Genomic DNA, 19,486 nt, shown 5'->3' on the forward strand with positions numbered 1-19,486 from the left:
TTACATGGCAAAATGTAATCACTTCTTTTGAAATGCAGAGAACATACTCTCATAGAAGGCTTTATACTGTTTATTTTTAAAGCATTTTTCCAGGCCTTTAATTGATCGACTTTTTCAAAATTATCGAACGTATTTTTCACATCCACTACTCGTTGTTTTGGTTTCGGAAATTTATGGAAAATTACGCTTAAATTTTTCGCTACAGTACTGCCACAGCCTCTCACAGAACACTTAATTCTGCAGGAAGATTTCTCACGCGGTAAAAATGTAGCTTCATTCATAATAATAAAATAATTAACAATGACAGCGGAGCTACAATTGCAAGTGACGCAAATAGTTATCCAAAACTAGTTACATTTTTCAACACCAGATGGCATGTGTACGAATGTCAGATCCCAATTTGGGATAAATGGGGACAAGAAGTTTTGGAGCTTAATTTACAGTTTTAAAATTAAGTTCAACGTCAATATTTTAACCTCAGATCACCTGCAAGAGGTTTTGAGTATTGCCAAGCTTTTATCTTGACAATTGGCAGCAAGATAAAAAAAGTTATCGCTCAATGCATACAAAACTTGAAAATCAAAGTCAAACTGTTACAGTATTTTGTCGAGCATTTAAAAAAAAACAGAATTAAAAATCACACCAAATTTTTTTCTTATTCCTTATGACTCCCACAACAGAAATTCACTTGAATTTTTGATTTTTATCAATTTGGTTAATAATGACAAACTGTCCCCATTTACCCGGAGTTTTTAAATTTTTGGGGTAAATGGAGACAGCTTGTCATTATTAACCAAATTAACAAAAATCAAAAATTTAAGTGAATTTCTGTTATGGGAGGCATAAGGAATAAGAAAAAAATTTGGTATGATTTTTAAGTCTGTTTTTTTTAAATGCGAGACAAAATACTAAAATAAAAAAATTTCAATTGGTTCAACTATTATGTACCTAATATAAATTTTTTCAAGTTTTTTCTTCCCTTAATACAGTAATATACTTAAGGAAACTTTTTTCTTAAAACTTTCTTAGAAACTATGCTGTCCCCATTTACCCCAAATTTTAGGAAATTTTCTAAATTTTGGGGTAAATGGGGATAATTTTATGGATAAGTTTTGATTGGTTGATTTTAAAAATCGCGCCGAAATCTTTCTGTCGATTGTTTTTTCGGTCATTTGCAATTTCGGACAAATGAAAATTCTATCAATTAGAAATTCTATTAAATGATTTTTCGGTTAAGTAAAAATTCTGTAGTATAAAAAATCGGTTATATGGAAATTATATCAAATAATAATTTGAACAATGAAAATTAATTTGAAAGAAAATTTATATTCCGTAATATAGAAAATCGTTTTGATGAAAATTCTGCAAAATACTAATTCGAACAAATAAAAAATTCGGATCAAAAAATAATTATGACAAATAAAATTCCATAAAATGAAAATTCTTACTAATGATTTTTACAACATATTCATGCGTCAAATAAAGAAATAAAAAATACTTTTTTTTTCATATTTTTCATAAAGATTTCGAAAAAAAAAATTTAATAAAAATTTCTTATGGAAAGCCCCATTGTAAAAAAATATAATTCAATTAATTTATTTAAATAAAAAATTGAATTTATTTATTTGAATAAAAATATTGAATTGTAAAACAAATAATCTTCTTGTTTAAAAAAATTATTCTTTTTCTAACATTAGGAAAGGATATTCAAAAAAAAAGTCGAATATCAAAAACGGACTGCATTTTATTAAATTTCAGGCATTTTTAACATTTGTCGAATATTATTATGATCAAATTGTGTTAGAAAATAAAAAAGCAAAGTATGATATGTGAATTCCAGGTTTTTAATATATACATATATATATTGAACTTATTAACAAAATAACATAGCCATTAATAACATAATATATATGGCAACACGTCTTTTTTTCTGAATATACAATATATTTATGATTCATGCAAAATAGTCAGCTGAAAATAAATATTTCTATATTTACAATATTCACTCGAAATATACTCTCTCGTCTATCTCCATTAGAGCCAATCTCTCTCTCTTTTTTTTTCTCTCTGGTTATCTAGTTTATTTACAACTTTTCATAATCTCTCATCTAACAATGATTTTTTTTCTTTCTATAAAGTACATTTGACTAGGCTTAACTAGATTGGTCCTTGGGAGGGAACGACTTGGCAATAAGATAAAATTCACAAACTACAAATCAAAAGCTTTCCTCCAACAAAAAAAAAAAAATAAAATAAACATTTAAATAAAAGAAATTAGAAAAAATGAGGAAAAAAATATTTTTCTAATACAAATTTTTTGTCTTATTCATAATCGATTGCTTCTGCCTATAATAATATACGTATAAGTTGAAAGAAATTAGAGAAAAATAGATTTCTACATCAGTTTCATTCGGAAAATAAAGGAGCAACAGTCGTTGTTAATTTAGAGAAATATAGTTTTTTTTTTTTTTTTTTTTTTTTTTTTTTTTTTTTTTTTTTTGAAGGGAAGAACTTAATCGATAGTAAAGCTATGTGTAGCAGGCGATATCTTCCTGGCACACGATGGAACCATGTCAAATGGAACCATGTCAATAAATGACCTTGACTAGGATTTAATAGAACATTAGAAGTAAGTGGTTTTTCCTAAAAATATCGTGCGGCTCTGAGATGTTAAAAATCGAGGAGACACTTTGCTCTCTTTTTCTCTCTTTCCTCCTCAAGTCTTTACTCAGCTTTTTATTATTATTATTATGTATCTGAGCGTCGCGACGCTTCAAGATCCTGAGAGTTCAAAAATACCTTCCTAATATAGAGTTCATATGCGATCAAAATGTCGCAATTTTCACACCTGTTAATATGTACAAAATCTTTTCATCAAATTGCAAAATTTTATTTTAATTACAAATAGACGGAATTCCTAGGTATAATTAGATATATTACAAAAAAATCGAAAATAAAATTATAAATTCTCTACGATGTAAAAAAGAAATTTTTTTTTTTTTGAATAAGAAGAAATTATTGCCTAATGGGGAGGGGGGGAAATATTTTATACCTTTTGAAAAAAATTGCCATTTAGAGCAAAAATGTAATATTTAAAAAAGAAAGTTCAATTTTAAGAAAGAAAATTTAAGTTTTTTCCAAGAAGATTTGAATTTTAAAATAAAAATCCAAATTATGAAAAGAACATTTTTATTTAAATATAAGAAATCAATTTTAAAAAATAAGATTCTAATTTTTGACAGAAATTTAAATTTTTTTGAAGAAAATATAATTTTGAAAAGAATATTTAATTTCTAAATAATAATAATATTTGTGAACAAAATTTGTTTAACAAAAAAAATTAATTTTTTAAAATAACATTCGAATTAAAAAAAAAGAAATTCAATTTGTGAAAAGAAAATTTTTTGTTTCAGAAAAAGAATTCAATTTTAAGAAAGCAAAGTTCTAATTTTTTAAGAAAATTTAATTCTTGACAGAAAATTCAATTTGTGAAAAGAAAAAATTAATTTTGAGACAAAAATTCAATCTTTAGAAAAAAAAAGATCAATTTTTTGAAAAAAATTGAATTTTTTGAAGGAAACTTAATTTTTAACAAGAAGATTCTATTATATACCTAATTAATTATATAAAAGAAAAATTTTAATTTTCCGAGAAATTTGTCTTTTAATTGAAAATGATAATTCATTTTTTTTTTCAATTTTGAAATTTATAATCCAATTATTAATTGAAATTATAGGAATTATGAAAAAAAATGTCACTTTTGCAAAATTTACTAATAAAATTTCTTTTTTTTAAATTTTTATTCTTAACATGAAATCCGTAAAAAGACCATAAAAATCACTTTGAGAATATTATATTAACATTTATGCAGTTTACTTGTTATAAATATTATAATAAATTGAATAAATTTAATTTCAAGAAATGTCAAAATTTTGATTCTATAATTAAAAAAAATATTGTATGAAATACAATAGTTTTTGTTATATTTAGATTTCCTATTATAATAATAACGAAATTCTCTAGGCTGAATTTGAGAAAAAGTTTTTAACTTCAACACTAAGAAATTTTTTGACCCCAAATATATTTACAAAAAAGCCACTAAAAATCAAAAGATTTTGTTCACATATCCTAAATAGTAAATCGTTTAAGAACTCTTATATAAATAGAAAAAAAATTAATATATTTTCCATCAGTTGAAAATTGTCTTTAAATTCAACTTTATAAATATACCTACCTATAGTTTTCAAATAACAAGAAATCTCATTTGTTCCTAAAATCACCAAAACTTTCTATCGATTCATCAATAATCCTTAACTTTATAAATCAGCACCATTAATCTCACAATTTATTTGTAAATATAATAAATGAAGAAAATAAAATTCTTATCTAGATATAATAATAATTAAACACTAGATCACAATCTTGAACTAGGTTATAGAAAAAAAAAAAATCTCAACTTATTATCTCTTAAGAAAATAATATTTCAAATCAGATGAAAACAATATTTTCAATTTACGTTCCATCTGCAAAATCGCCCTTTAACTTTTTACCCAGCTTTCTCAATTTTTAACTTTTTAATTAATTAATAAAAATTACAGTATAAAGAAAGCTATGAAATTTGTAATTTTATTAATTTCAAAATTGTCAGTTTTTTAAATTTTGAAATTTCATTCAGAAACCATTATTTAAACTTTTTTTTTTACCAACGAATATTTTCTGTAAACTAATCAATTATCAATCGTAAAAATTTCAGGTAACGAAAGAAAACATATTTCGATTTTCATTCTCTTTGAAATATGTCCCTCGTCAAAGTTGATGAAAATTTCATAGATTTTAAAAATTATAGCAAGAGATAAAAATAATCTTTGTAATTTTTTAATTCAGAGAATTGTTTAATTTTCAAGAATTTTTTTTCTTCAGAAACAAAATTCTTGAACTTGAGATCATTATCATCATCATTATTATCATCATCCTGGTGGAGTGTTCTTTTGTTTGGTGAGTTCAAGGAGAATGGGAAAGTGCAAATCAGGACAGTATTCGTGATTATGCTCGAGTAGTTCCAAGTGTCGGGACCAAACTTTGGCATCGTAGTGTTCAGTTTGACGAGTTAGAAAACCACGTTTTAGGGCTGCTTCGGCGAATCTTTGGAATGTTGTCCCTCTTCTTGGAGCCATTACAAGAGCGATTCCATCTTCCGCCAACCATCCGTAAATTGTCTCCACTAGGTCAAGTCGAGCGTCATCAAAGAAAAGACAATCAGCACTCAAAATAATGTCATAAAGACCATCTGTCCTTCGTGATTCATCCACAGCCTCTGCATCCCAAGACTGTGTCAAAAATTACGATTCAAATTGACATATATACATAAATAATTATTTTAAAGTTGTTAAAATTTATCAATCTTCCAAGTCAATTCTAATATTTGAAAAAAGGAAAATAAAAAATAAAAAACGATCCCTTTTCTTAATGTTTCGACAGCACAGCAAATGAAAACCAAAAAACAAACTGTGTTTATAAAATTAAATGTAAGGATTGCTCTGCGAGCTATGTGGATGAATCAAAGAGAATGCTTGGTGTGAGAATTAATGAACATAAAAAAGCAAAAACAAATGTTATTGCGACACATAAACAAAGTATTAAGCACGATTTTGATTGGGATGGTTGTTCAATTCTCGACAATGAACAAAATTGCCCAAAAAGAGTCATCTCTGAAATGATACATATAGGGCTACAAAAGAAACATCTTAACAAAAAGAATGATATTAAAAATTTGAACAAAAACTATATAAACTTCTTTTCTAATTATAAATTCAAATAATAGAGTTTATTAATTTACTTTTCATAGATGAGTTTCTATCAATACAATTACACTTGAAACGTCATAATCTGTATACAACTACGACGAGTTCAATGACCTAAGAATGTACAACTACCTTTTCGTTTGTCAAATCCGTATTATATGAAAAATTGTTTGTGATTTTGTTTGTCAGTGAACACTGAACAGAAGTCACAGACTTTTTTTCGGTAATATTCAAAATTTTATAAATTAATTAACTATAGTAATTGTAAATTATTGTTATTTTAATATTTTTTTAATAAAAAAAACAATTTTTTTAGTTTCTGATGAGGACAGCTGTGCTGTCGAAACGTTAAGAAAAGGGATCGTTTTTTATTTTCCTTTTTTCAAATATTACAATTTACTTGGAAGATTGATAAATTTTAACGACTTTAATATACACTCACCAAGTGATAAATTCAATATTATTGAAATAAATAATTATTATTTCACACCTTAGTAACAGAAAAAAAAAAAAATAAATCCAATTTTTCGGAATGTCAGACTTTTATCTTCAATTTCCAGTTGTATCAAAAATTAAATAAATAAAAAATTTATATACTTCTTCTATTTTTATATTCTATATAAAATGTATAGTTACATTGTTCCAATTTTGTATCATATCACATCACTGACATGACAATGAAAATTTAATGGAATTATCAGAAAAATTTTAAGGAACTACCATGGAAATTCTTAAAAATTTTATGAAACTTATTCTAGAAAACTAGTATTTGACATAATTTCTTAAACGAATTTTTACTTTACATCATTTTTATGTATCGAATTTTAATTTTGGTAAAATTTTTATTTTACAGTATTTCTCTTTACACAATTTTTTTTTTTTTATTTAAACGAATTCTAATTTGACAAAAATTAAATTTACAAGAACGTTCATTAAATCAAATTTTTAAGTGATTCAAATTTTTAAATGACAAAATTTTTGCTAATTTTACGCAGCGCCATTATTTTTACAAAAAAAAAAATTATGATAGAAAATTTCGATAGAAAATAAAGAATTCTAGTTTTCTTATAAAAAAAAATAATTCTTTAAAAATTCAAAAATTACTTAAAGCATGCCTATAAAAAGTATTCTAGAAAATAATTACTCTAATCTGAAAATTGAAAAAAGTGCTGTTCTTTGAAATTTAAGGCGAGGGACCGCTGAAATTTCGAGGCGCATGATTATGTTCTAGAAATCATTAGTTAGAATTTTCATTTTATGAAATTTCAATTGTCATATGTAATTATTTTTAAACCGAATTTTTATTTTTTCGAATTAGTATTTTGCAGAATTTCATTGCATAGAATATTCTTAGAGATGGATTTTCATTTGTTCGAGTTATTATTTGATATAATTTTCATATAACCGATTTTTCATACAACAGAATTTTTTACTTAACCGAAAAGTCATTTAACAGAATTTCTAATTAATAGAATTTTCATTTGTCCGAAATTGCAAATGACCGAAACAAACAATCTATAGAAAGATTTTGGCGCGATTTTTAAAATCAACCAATCAAAAATTATCCATAAAATTGTGACGAAGCTGAAATACGCAACGTTTATGATAAACGATTTTTAAAGAAATAATTTTTTAAAACGAAACATTCTATTATTATTTGCCTAAAAAATATTTTTTTATAATTTGTTGATTAATAAAAACTAGAAGAAATATTTTTTAGGCAAAAAATTATAGAATTTTTTATTTTAAAAAATTATTTCTTTAAAAATCGTTTATTATAAACGTTGCGTACTTCAGCTTTGTAAAATTGTGAATGGTTGATTTTTAAAATCGCGCCGAATCTTTCTGTTGATTTTTTATTTCGGCCATTTGCAATTTCGGACAAATGAAAATTCTATCAATTAGAAATTCTGTTAAATGACTATTCGGTTAAGTAAAAAATTCTGTTGTATGAAAAATCGGTTATATGAAAATTATATCAAATAATAACTCGAATAAATGAAAATCCATCTGTAAGAATATTCTATGCAATGAAATTCTACCCAATAAAAATTCTTAAAAACGTCTATTATGTTAAATGAAAATTCTGATTATTTTTTATCGGTAATTTTTTTGTAGGCTTTTTTCATGATTTTTAACAATCAATCGTATAAATTTTTAAAAATTTTAATATTTTCAAAAAATAAAATTTCTATAATGGTCAACAATTTTTTTTCTTCAATATTGATAATTCACAATAATTTTAGATCCCAAATAATGCCAGAAAAAAATTGACACCCTTTAACAACATTAATTTCGATGAGTTGAAATTTCACCGGTCCCTGTCTTTAAAAAAAATTGCAAATTTTACAAATTTAGAGTCCTAAATTATAATTAATGAAAATCATATTAATTAAAATTTATATTTTAAAGAATTTTACAAAAAAAAAACCTCCATGAAGTTGGCGTCGACGCTCAGCGTCGAAAACGGTTTTTGACAGGACTAAAAATGTCAAGTTATTTTTTTAAAAGATTTTCGATCCAAATAATGCCTTGAGAAATACTTTTCAAGGTATTATGTGGACCCAAAACTTTTTTAAAAATGATTTGATACTTTTGGTCCCGTGAAAAATATTTTTTGACGCTAAGCGTCGTCGCCAACTTCATGAAGGTGAAAAAAAATTAAATTTTAGGTGAATTATCATTTTTTGTATTAAAATTTGACAAAATTCGGACAAATGAAGATTCTGGCATTATAAAAATTTGAATCACTTAGAATTCTGTTGAAAGAGAATTCTGATAAATTAATATTTCATTAAATTAGAAATTTTTTAAAATTCAAAGTTAGTAAAGTGAAATTCTGTAAAATGAAAATTCTGTTTAATAAAAATTTGAAACTAAAAAATGTATATTTCTGAAAATTGAATTTTATTAAGTGATTTTAGAAATTTTGCTGAAGAGAAATTCAATAATTACTAAATCAATGTCATAACAATTTCTACTAGTCTAATGTACGGAAATATTCATCTCCGAATGTTATCAAAATTTTATGGAATTATTAAAACAAGTTTTTATTCTATAAAATTAAATCCTTTCAAATTTCTGTAAATTCTTAAAAAAAAAAATTGTCTTTTAAATAATTTTTAGAGACCAAATTTCGGATAACGAAAAATAAAATTATTTTGCAATTCTAAATTCAAAATTTTATATATATACCTAAACAATTTCATTTTATAATTTTCGGAAATTTCGTTTTTAGTCCAAGATTACATAAAGGGTCTACCCTTTAGAGAATACATAATATTTATAATACAAAAACTGTCGCCTTATCTTTAACAACAAAAACAAGAACTGACTTTCATTTACATAGTATAATATGATGGTTGAACCTTTTTGTCCAAAAAAAATTTCCTCATTTTTGTTTATTATAAAATAATATAATTATTTGAAAAAAAAAAATTTTTGAGCAATGATTTGACATTTAGGTCAATGTTGAAAGAATTGTATATCCTTTAATTCCAACGATTTTTAAAGAAATAAATTTTTATAATGAAAAATTTTTTATAATTTTTTGCTTGAAAAATATTTCTTGTAGTTTTTTTATTAATCAAGAAATTTTAAAAAAAATATTTTTTTAGGTAAACAATTTTGTAATTGTATTAAATAAAAATTGATTTCTAATCGTTGATCATAAACGGTTGCGTACTTCAGCATCGTAAATGCGGATAATTTCTGCGAAAATAAAATTGAATAATAATAAAAAAAAATAATAATTCTTTATTTATAGTTAATTAAATTAAATAATAATAATAATTGTACTCAGTAGCATGTTTAAATAATAAATATGAATTTAATTGTAAAATAATTGTAGATTAAATGTGGAAAGGATGAATATTATCAAATTACATACAAAATAACAATTCTAATTAAAATTTTCTATTATCATTAAATTTGAAACAAGTATATAACCATTTAAAGCTGTATAATATACTTTCAATTATAGCTTCCCAAATTAAACAACAGAATCGTTTACCGCAAATGGAAATATGCAAACGCATAGTTAAAATTTCCTTCTTAACTTCCAATTCTACTTTCATTACAAAAATTAATTAAATTTCACAGTATATACACTTTCATATGTAAAATATCTTTTAACTTCTATTTATTTTATGAAAATTTCCCATCTTTTTATATATATCTTTCGAAAATGTAAAACATTTTATTTTTAATATACCTAAATATTTTCATTTTGAATCAGTATTTTTCTCAATTTACTAATAAATAAAACGAGATTTGAAAATTATAATAACAATTTAATTTATATCATTTATCATTAAATTTAACATTAAATAATATTTAATATAATATTTTAATATTGTCATAATTATTCTATAATTTCAAATCATAATTTTTTTTCATTTTTTAAGAACCTTGAATATTTTTAAACATTTACTATAGTATAAAAAATAAAATTTTAAAGTAAATTTTTTTTTCCTTTTAGAAATTAATTTCAAGTATTTTATAATACCGGAAGTGGGTGCAGTTAGATTACATATATAACGTTGATGGAAGTAAACGAAAAGTTTGTGATTTAATTCTTTTTTTTTCCAATAATGATTAATCTGATCAAACAATTACAAACAGCAAGTTTTAAGAGCATAAGTGTAAATCAATTTTACAAAATACTATGAAGTTGAAAAAAGCAATTATGTAATTATTCTTCCATTGTTGAACAAAAATTATTGCATCAGTAAATAAAGTGGAAAAATAGTACATAAAAAACAATTTTAAAAATTGTAAGTAGATTTTTAATACTATTCATTTGATTTAAATTGAAAAAAATATTTATTGTTTTACTTTATTTTATTATTATTATTTATATTAATTAAATATAAAAAAGCACAGATGATATGGTAAATTATTATAGTTAATATTTTTAATTTAATGATTGCTTCTGCTAATGAATAATAACACATAATCATTTTGTAATCATTGAAATCTTGTAGACATATTGCTATTTGTAATTGATTCATTATGTTATTATTCACCGGTCTCATGTTGATACTCCTTTGTATGTTCTATTTTGAACTATATATCAAATAAACTACTGTTACTGATCATTAATAAATTTTTATTTTTTTTAAATATGAAAGATTATTTTGAATTTCTTGTAAGGAAATTTCAAACCGTTGACAATAGATATTCTTATACGCATAGAAAAAGTAATTTTATAATTATTATTGTTTTTCTCTTTGATCTCAAGATTTTTTATTTAAAAGGTTTGGTCAAAGTAGGTATATAATTTTTATACCAATTGTTAAGAATTCTCAGTATCAAGAAAAAGAGAAACGCTTTATAATTTTATTGAAAATTATTTAATACAATAGCAAAATTGAATGGTAACTACGATTAAATAATTTTTTAATATCGTTTTTTTAAGCATATATTTTAAACGGTGAATTAAAAAAAAATTTCTTTAGAAAAAATGTAGTCATTAATTTATTAAAATTGCATTTTAAAAATTTGATAAACGACAATGGTCGTCAAGTATTAAAAAATTAATGGATCGTAAATTTTATTAAATTTCGCTTTGAAATGAAATAATTTTCAACAAAATTAGTGTTATCTCTTAATATATATATATATATATACTAAATTATTTCTTTATAGATACTAAATAATTGATATAGCAAGTAAAAAGTAGCTATTTATTACCTGAAACATAATAAATTCTAAATAAACTTTGAACCCATTTTCTATACACAACAATTACCTTCAGTAATATTGAGAGAATGTGAAGAAATAAAATTTCTTTAAGGTTATGTTGATAATTACATGTCATTGGTCAAAATAGGCGCGCTTTTTTTAAATGCATTTGAAAAGAAGCGCATGAATATTCCCCAATTGACATTTAACCGAAACGCATATAACAGAATTGTCATTTAACCGACCCGAAATTTAACAAAATTGTCACTTAACCGACTTAACATTTAACAGAACTGTCATTTAACCGACTTTTTTCGGCGCGAATTTCAAAATTGGCCAATCGAAATTTTAATGATACTTTTTAATTGGCCAATTTTCAAATTCGCGTCGAAAAAAATTGGTCAAATGACAGTTCTGTTACATGTCAGGTTGGTTAAATGACAATTTTGTTATATGCATTTCGGTTAAATGACAGTTCGGTTAAATGTCAAAATATATTCGGGGGCGCATGATTATGTTTTAAAAATCATTAGTCAGAATTTACATTTTATCCAAATTTCATTTGTCATAATTATTTTTGAGCCGAATTTTTATTTGTTCGAATTAGTATTTTGCATAATTTTCATCAAAACGATTTTCTATACTACAGAATTTTTTTATAACCAAAAATTCACTTCACAGAATTTTTATTTGTCAGAATTTTTTTTTTTCTTAAATTTTCATTTAAAATAATAGGCATTTTAATGAATTTTTATTGGGTAGAATTTAATTGCATATAATTTTCTTTCAGATGAATTTTCATTTGTTCTAATTATTATTTGATATAATTTCCATATAACCGATTTTTCATAATACAGAATTTTTACTTAACCGAAGAATCATTTAACAGAATTTCTAATGGATAGAATTTTCATTTGTCCGAATTTGCAAATGGCCGAACAAACAATCGACAGAAAGATTTCGGCGCGATTTTTAAAATCAACCAATCACAATTTTATGGATAATTTTTGATTGGTTGATTTTAAAAATAACGCCAAAATCTTTCTATCGATTGTTTGTTTCGGTCATTTGCAATTTCGGACAAATGAAAATTCTATCAATTAGAAATTTTGTTAAATTATTTTTCAGTTAAGTAAAAATTCTGTACTATGAAAAATCGGTTATATGGAAATTATATCAAATAATAATTAGAACAAATGAAAATTCATCTGAAAGAAAATTATATGCAATTAAATTCTACCCAATAAAAATTCATTAAAATGCCTATTATTTTAAATGAAAATTTAAGAAAAAAAAAACTTCGAACAAATAAAAATTCTGTGAAGTGAATTTTTGGTTATATAAAAATTCTGTAATATAGTTAATCGGTTTGATGAAAAATACGCAAAATACTAATTCGAACAAATAAAAATTCGGCTCAAAACTAATTATGACAAATGAAATTGTATAAAATGTAAATTCTGACTAATGATTTTTAGAACATAATCATGCGCCCCATATATTCATGCGCCCCTAAAGTAAAAAAAATTTTTTTAGATAAAGACGTTATCTTTTTCAAGTTGAGGAATTCGCTAACAGGAAGATTACTTTTTTTATGAGGCTATATACATAGCATAATTTTTATAGAAATTTTTCTTTCCATTCATTAAAATTTATTATTTTTTTCTAAATGTTTCAATTGAGTAGCTGCCTGCAATAACTCGCCGAGCGCTTGGCCGATCGCTCTAACGCCAGTCAAACGTTCAAAAACGTGAAAAAAATGAAAAATCAAAATTTTGATTTTTGAAAAGTGCAATCTTGTAGGACATAAGATGGCGCATCTTTTTTTCATTTGAGTTTTTTTTGTAGATCAAAAAATAGAGTTAATATATGCAAAACACTTAAAAATTTTATTTCACAAATTTCATTCAATTTTTAAACATAAATCATAGTATCTTTGACAAATTTCAATGAATCTTATTGAAAATTAATATACATACGTATTTAGGTCCATAGAAGACGACAACATAATCAAAAATATTAAAATCATCAATTGTTTATTTATAATTAATTGTAAATGAAGACTTGTCAATAATAATGTTTACTTACCGTTGTCGACATAAAGTGTGTGGGGAACTTCAGAGTTGAAGAAACTTCCAGTGAGACATTTGTTTATCATAATGTAAGGAAGTTTTTTGTAAAATTGAAAAACAATTTATCAACAACTTTAGAAAATATAGAACGTTTAAGAAAACATGCGCGACGCGCTAGCGAGTCTCCGCGCGGAGAATTGCAAACAAGAGTTGTAGAGGACCAAAAATACAGAAACAAATATTGTCACTACATTCTTAGAAATGTTTTTTAAATAAAATATGTGTTAATTTTATGAAAATGCAAATTAAATTTGAACAACTGTTTTTTTAATATTTACTAAATAATCAATAGTTTTAAAATATTTTGGTGCTTGTATGTACTGTTTGTGCAGTTTGCAAATAAGTTTTTTATTAATTAATATTAAGGTATATCTTTATTTTCTGTTTCTTCATTTTTTTAAGAAATTAGTGTATTGTTACATATCAACAGTGATAGTATGTTGGCTCCATTTTCAAAACATAATATATCACAACATAACATAACGTCCTTCTTAACTCTTGTGTGCAATTCTCCGCGCGGTGACTCGCTAGCGCGTCGCGCATGTTTTCTTAAACGTTCTATATTTTCTAAAGTTGTTGATAAATTGTTTTTCAATTTTACAAAAAACTTCCTTACATTATGATAAACAAATGTCTCACTGGAAGTTTCTTCAACTCTGAAGTTCCCCACACACTTTATGTCGGCAAAGGTAAGTAAACATTATTATTGACAAGTCTTCATTTACAATTAATTATAAATAAACAATTGATGATTTTAATATTTTTGATTATGTTGTCGTCTTCTATGGACCTAAATACGTATGTATATTAATTTTCAATAAGATTCATTGAAATTTGTCAAAGATACTATGATTTATGTTTAAAAATTGAATGAAATTTGTGAAATAAAATTTTTAAGTGTTTTGCATATATTAACTCTATTTTTTGATCTACAAAAAAAACTCAAATGAAAAAAAGATGCGCCATCTTATGTCCTACAAGATTGCACTTTTCAAAAATCAAAATTTTGATTTTTCATTTTTTTCACGTTTTTGAACGTTTGACTGGCGTTAGAGCGATCGGCCAAGTGCTCGGCGAGTTATTGCAGGCAGCTACTCAATTCGTTTGAATTGAATTTTATTTATATTCAACAAGTTTTAAATTAATTTTATAGTTTAAAAAAAAAAATTAGTAAATTGAGATTAATTATAGTGAAAAAGGTTCAACCATCATATTTATTAAATAAAAGAAACTTTCAATGTTGAAAGATTAAAAATTTATTTTTTTCTCTTAAATGAAAATACACGTATATATCTCAGGAATCACATCAGTATATATATTTTTGAATTTTAGTGAAAAATTGTATTTTTTGAAATGATATCGATTCCGAAGTTAATTTTTAAAAACTCAAAATATCGGATCCGTTATTTTAGATACATTAAATTTTTATCCTTGCAACTCAATTTTTCAAAAATTTAAATTCCAAGGTTATAGAAATAGAAGAGAAAATAGAAATAAATAGAATAGAATAATAGAAAATTTTATAAAATATTTGCCAAAAATATATTGCACTCTTTATAAATCAGGATTAGTAGAATTTTGACAAGTTTGAAAGAATAAAAATTTGTCTAAAATTTAATTAGTTACGCTTACGGTATATCAAATAAAATTATTTAAAATTAAAATTTTAATCATTCATTTTTATGAGAAATTCATGGGTCTCGTTTTTGACCATTTTCTTCACATTTTTATTGTGAAAATTAGATTTTTGAATTATAAATTTTTAGAAATATATGTTTTTCGAGATTTTTTTTTTAAATTTCCCTATTTTCAATGACATCAAACTCTAGAATTATTGAATGCAGAAAATTTTATCACAACTTTCAAGTTTTTCTTCGACTTTCAAAATCTGTTAAGAGTCCATTCATTAATTACGTAAGGACGATTTTGGCTGATTTTGACTTCCCCTATACCCCCATATAAGGATACATAAAATTTTTCGGACCCCAAATAAAAATTCTATCAATTAGAAATTCTATTAAATGATTTTTAGGTTAATTAAAAATTCTAGTAGTATGAAAAATCGATTATATGGAAATTATATCAAATAATAATTCGAACAAATGAAAATTCATCTGAAAGAAAATTCTGTACAACGAAATTCTACCCAATAAAAATTCTTTAAAATGCCTACTATTATGTTAAATGAAAAATCGAGCAAATAAAAATTCTGTAATATAGAAAATCGGTTTCTTGAAAATTCTGCAAAATGCTAATTCGAACAAATAAAAATTCGGCTCAAAAATAATTATGACAAATAAAGATCCATAAACAGAAAATTCTAACTAATGATTTTTAGAAAATAATAATGGGTCCCAATAAATTATGCTATATGGAGAGAAGAGTGTAGTGAAGGTAACTACGCGCTGAGTAACAGTCACTAAACAATTTCGTTTTTTTTTTTTGATTGACAAAACAAATGTTAAGATTAACTAGAATTTTGTCAGATGTACAGGCCTCGGATCGACTTTAAGGCACAAAAAAAGTCGAAAAAGTCGATTTTTTTTTTATTTTAACAAAATTGAATTGGTTAATGAATATTTTACTTTAAATAACTAATGTTAATTAAATTCATTTTATTAATTCTGTAATGAGAATAATTCTATAAAAATATTATCCAGAAAATTTATTTCCAATATTTCACAATTGAACTAATTGTAAGACAAATTTTGGGTGATTCTTTGGGGACGAAGCCGAAAGGGCATTTGAAACTGGAAACGGAAGCCCTGGCACAATGGCGGATTTAGAATTATAGGTTAAAGTTGAAATTTTTAGAAATGATTGAATTTCAAAAGATTTGGTTAATTTTCAGACAATAATTTAAATTTTACAAAACTAAAAATAATTTATTAAATAATTTTATAGATAACATTTTCAAAAAGTAATTGAATTTTCAAAGATTTACAATTTAGATTTTTGAAATTAATTAAATTTCAAGTGATTTTTAATTAAAATTTTTTCATGATTTCTGTTACTAAAAAATTTATTAGAAATTGCAGACAAAAATACAATAATTTGAAAACTTTTTAAGTGAAAAATGGTTTGAGATAGTTTTGAATTTTCGAAGAATATTATAAAAATCGTTAAAAAGAATTTGATTTCACGAGAGTTATAATTGAAATTATTAAATTTCAAAAAATTTTAGATGGAAATTTTTAGAAATAATTAAATTTTAGAAGCTTTTAAATTGAAATTTTTGAAAATAATTAAATTTCAATATTGATTTTGAATTGAAATTTTGGAAAATAATTGAATTTTAGTTGATTTTGAATTGCAATTTTTGAAAATAATGTAATTTCAATCGAAATATTGGAAAATAATAAAATTTTAATTGATTTTGAATTGAAACGTTGGAAAATAATTGAATTTTAGTTGATTTTGAATTTAAAATTTTGAAAATAATTGAATTTCTATTGAAATTTTTGAAAATAACTGAAGAATTTATTAGAAATTACACACAAAAATTGAAATTTCAAATTTTTTTCATTGCAAAATGCTTTCAGATAATTGAATTTTCGAAGAATATTATAAAAAATTATTAAAAATAATTAAAATTTTTGCAAACAGTTTAATTTCAATTGATTTTGAATTAAACCTTTTTTTGTTATTTTATTTGCTAATTTTTTTTAAAAATTATAAACAATTATTAAATTTCATAAAAATTTTAATTCAAAAATTGTTAAAGATAATTGAATTTTGTGAAGAATTTCATTAAAATTATTAAAAATAATTAATTTAGTGAAGAATTTTAGTTAAAAATTTGTTAAATAATTGAAATAAAGAAGATTTAAAGAAGATTTGCATTGTATCCTAAAAAACACGTATTTTGTTTTAAAATTTTGTAAAAAAGTCGAAAAAGTCGCATTTTATTAAAATAAGTCGAAAAAAGTAGGTAAAAGTCGAAAAAGTCGTGTAATCCGAGGCCTGGCATGTACTAAACGAATAGTGAATTTGACATTAACGAATAGTGTTCCTTACAAGCGCGAGGTAAAACATACTAAAAATCATCAACCAAAAGTTTTGAACGTTCAAATGAACAAAATTTTTTTTGTAACTTCTTTAAATATGAATTTTATTACAAAATATTGTTTTAAATATCTAAAAAGAAATTATTAATTTAATATTAGTTTAATTTACTGTTTTATTTTACATTGACATTATAATTTTTAATAATTTATAGATTGGAAAAAAAAATTTTGTTCATTTGAACGTTCAAAACTTTTGGCTCATTAAAAATCGGTTACTAAACGTATGATAGATAGTCAAATTGACTGAAACTCTTCTCTCCGTGTGGAGCTCTTTATCTAATAAAATTATTCAAAATTGAAAATTCCAACTATGTAATAATTTTTATGGGATAATCGTGCATCCCATAGAAAATCGGTTAAAAAATAATGCGAAAAAATAAAAATTAGTTTAATTGAAAATTTTACCTAATGAAATTTTGTGAAATAAAAATTGTAACAAATAAATTTTAATGCGTCTCATTTGTTTTTCGATTATAATAACAATAATAATAATATATTATTGTATACCTTAATTCGATTTCCATTGTTTCCGGTTTGTCTAAGTGCATTGGCAGCCCTGGCCCATTGCACAACGCCGCACCTTACGAAATCTGCCATGCTGTTTCTGGCAACGATGCACCTGACATTATCAACGCTAGTCACGTTTCCGTCTGTGAGAGTGACACCACTAGGATTACAGTACTTGGCCACAAGAACACCAGCCAAACAACTCATTCCACCACCTAATTCCAATACAACTTTATTCCTACAGATTATTCTATTTTTCAATAAATAATATGCCAAACATTCCTCCGATGGCCATACACAAACATTTCCCGTATTATTGAAACCAATTAATTCATTTGCCGTGAAATTTTTATTAATTTTTCTTATTTGCACATCAAATAAATCATTGTCAATTATTGTTGAATATTCATACCATGATGATTCAGTATCGGCAACATTTTCCAATATCAATGGTCTCAATAAATTAAAACTTGTAAATCTTCTCACTGAAATATCATCGACATCATCAATTTCGGGAAATAATTCTGGAGAACGACTCAACGCTCTTGCAAGAAGGCGCCATCTTCTTTGCGCTGTACTTGAATCCTTTTGTTGATCGGCAATTTTTCTTGGATGATGATTTTTCATTTCGGTCATCGTAACAATTTCCGTTGACATGTTTTATTGATATTCTTCAAATTTAATAAATATTGGTCCCTGCTAATAATAATGATAATGATGATGATAATTATTATTTTATAATCTTTAAAATTGATCAATTTTTCAGTATCTTCTCCAAAGATTTCCTCAATATTATGAGTTCTTGGTGAAAGATCACAAGATTGCTTTTGTGTCATCGATTTTTTGAATTTAAAAAAAAAAAATTCTATTGAAAATTTTAATTATTTCTCTCAGCTTCGTCCATGTTATTTTAATATTGTGTGTCCTGTGTTTATGTGAATCTCCGGAGAACTTTTTTTTTTTTTTTTTGGTTATAAGTATAAATTTTTTTTTTTTTAAACGATAATATTATGTAGATAGATATAACTCGAGAAAAGGACAAGGACGGACGAAGGGACCGGAGAGACTGAAAAGCACCAAGTCACAATTTCTAACGCTCGCGCCACGCGACCAGGCGACGTTTCTCCGATTGAATTTCGCGCATGCGTTTTCATTTTGATATACACCTCAAACCAAGTGTGTTTTTCTCATCGCGCACGTTTCTTTCAAATTCTATCTATATAGATTTGAGACTCGTATTCTTCTTCTTCTTCTTCTTCTTCAGATTTTCTTCAGCATCATCACAAACCCCGAG

General features: G+C 24.3%; 2 protein-coding genes across 2 annotated transcripts in view; both read right to left on the reverse strand.

Annotated features, from left to right (window-relative positions):
• The window catches only part of LOC127286339 (WW domain-binding protein 4), a 58,032-nt gene that overhangs the window by 26,974 nt on the left and 11,572 nt on the right, over positions 1-19,486 (reverse strand). The window lies entirely within an intron of this gene.
• On the reverse strand, positions 1,727-19,279 carry LOC127286341 (calmodulin-lysine N-methyltransferase). Its single transcript, XM_051312735.1, has 2 exons — positions 18,193-19,279; positions 1,727-5,327 (listed from the first exon to the last, which is right to left on the reverse strand). The coding sequence occupies exons 1-2, from the start codon at positions 18,847-18,849 to the stop codon at positions 4,968-4,970; spliced, it is 1,017 nt and encodes a 338-aa protein (XP_051168692.1). The 5' UTR covers positions 18,850-19,279; the 3' UTR covers positions 1,727-4,967.

This window comes from Leptopilina boulardi, unplaced genomic scaffold (genome assembly GCF_019393585.1).
Source record: "Leptopilina boulardi isolate dan_hultmark-lab unplaced genomic scaffold, ZJU_Lbou_2.1 LbouV2_352, whole genome shotgun sequence".
NCBI classification, from domain to species: Eukaryota; Metazoa; Arthropoda; class Insecta; order Hymenoptera; family Figitidae; genus Leptopilina; species Leptopilina boulardi.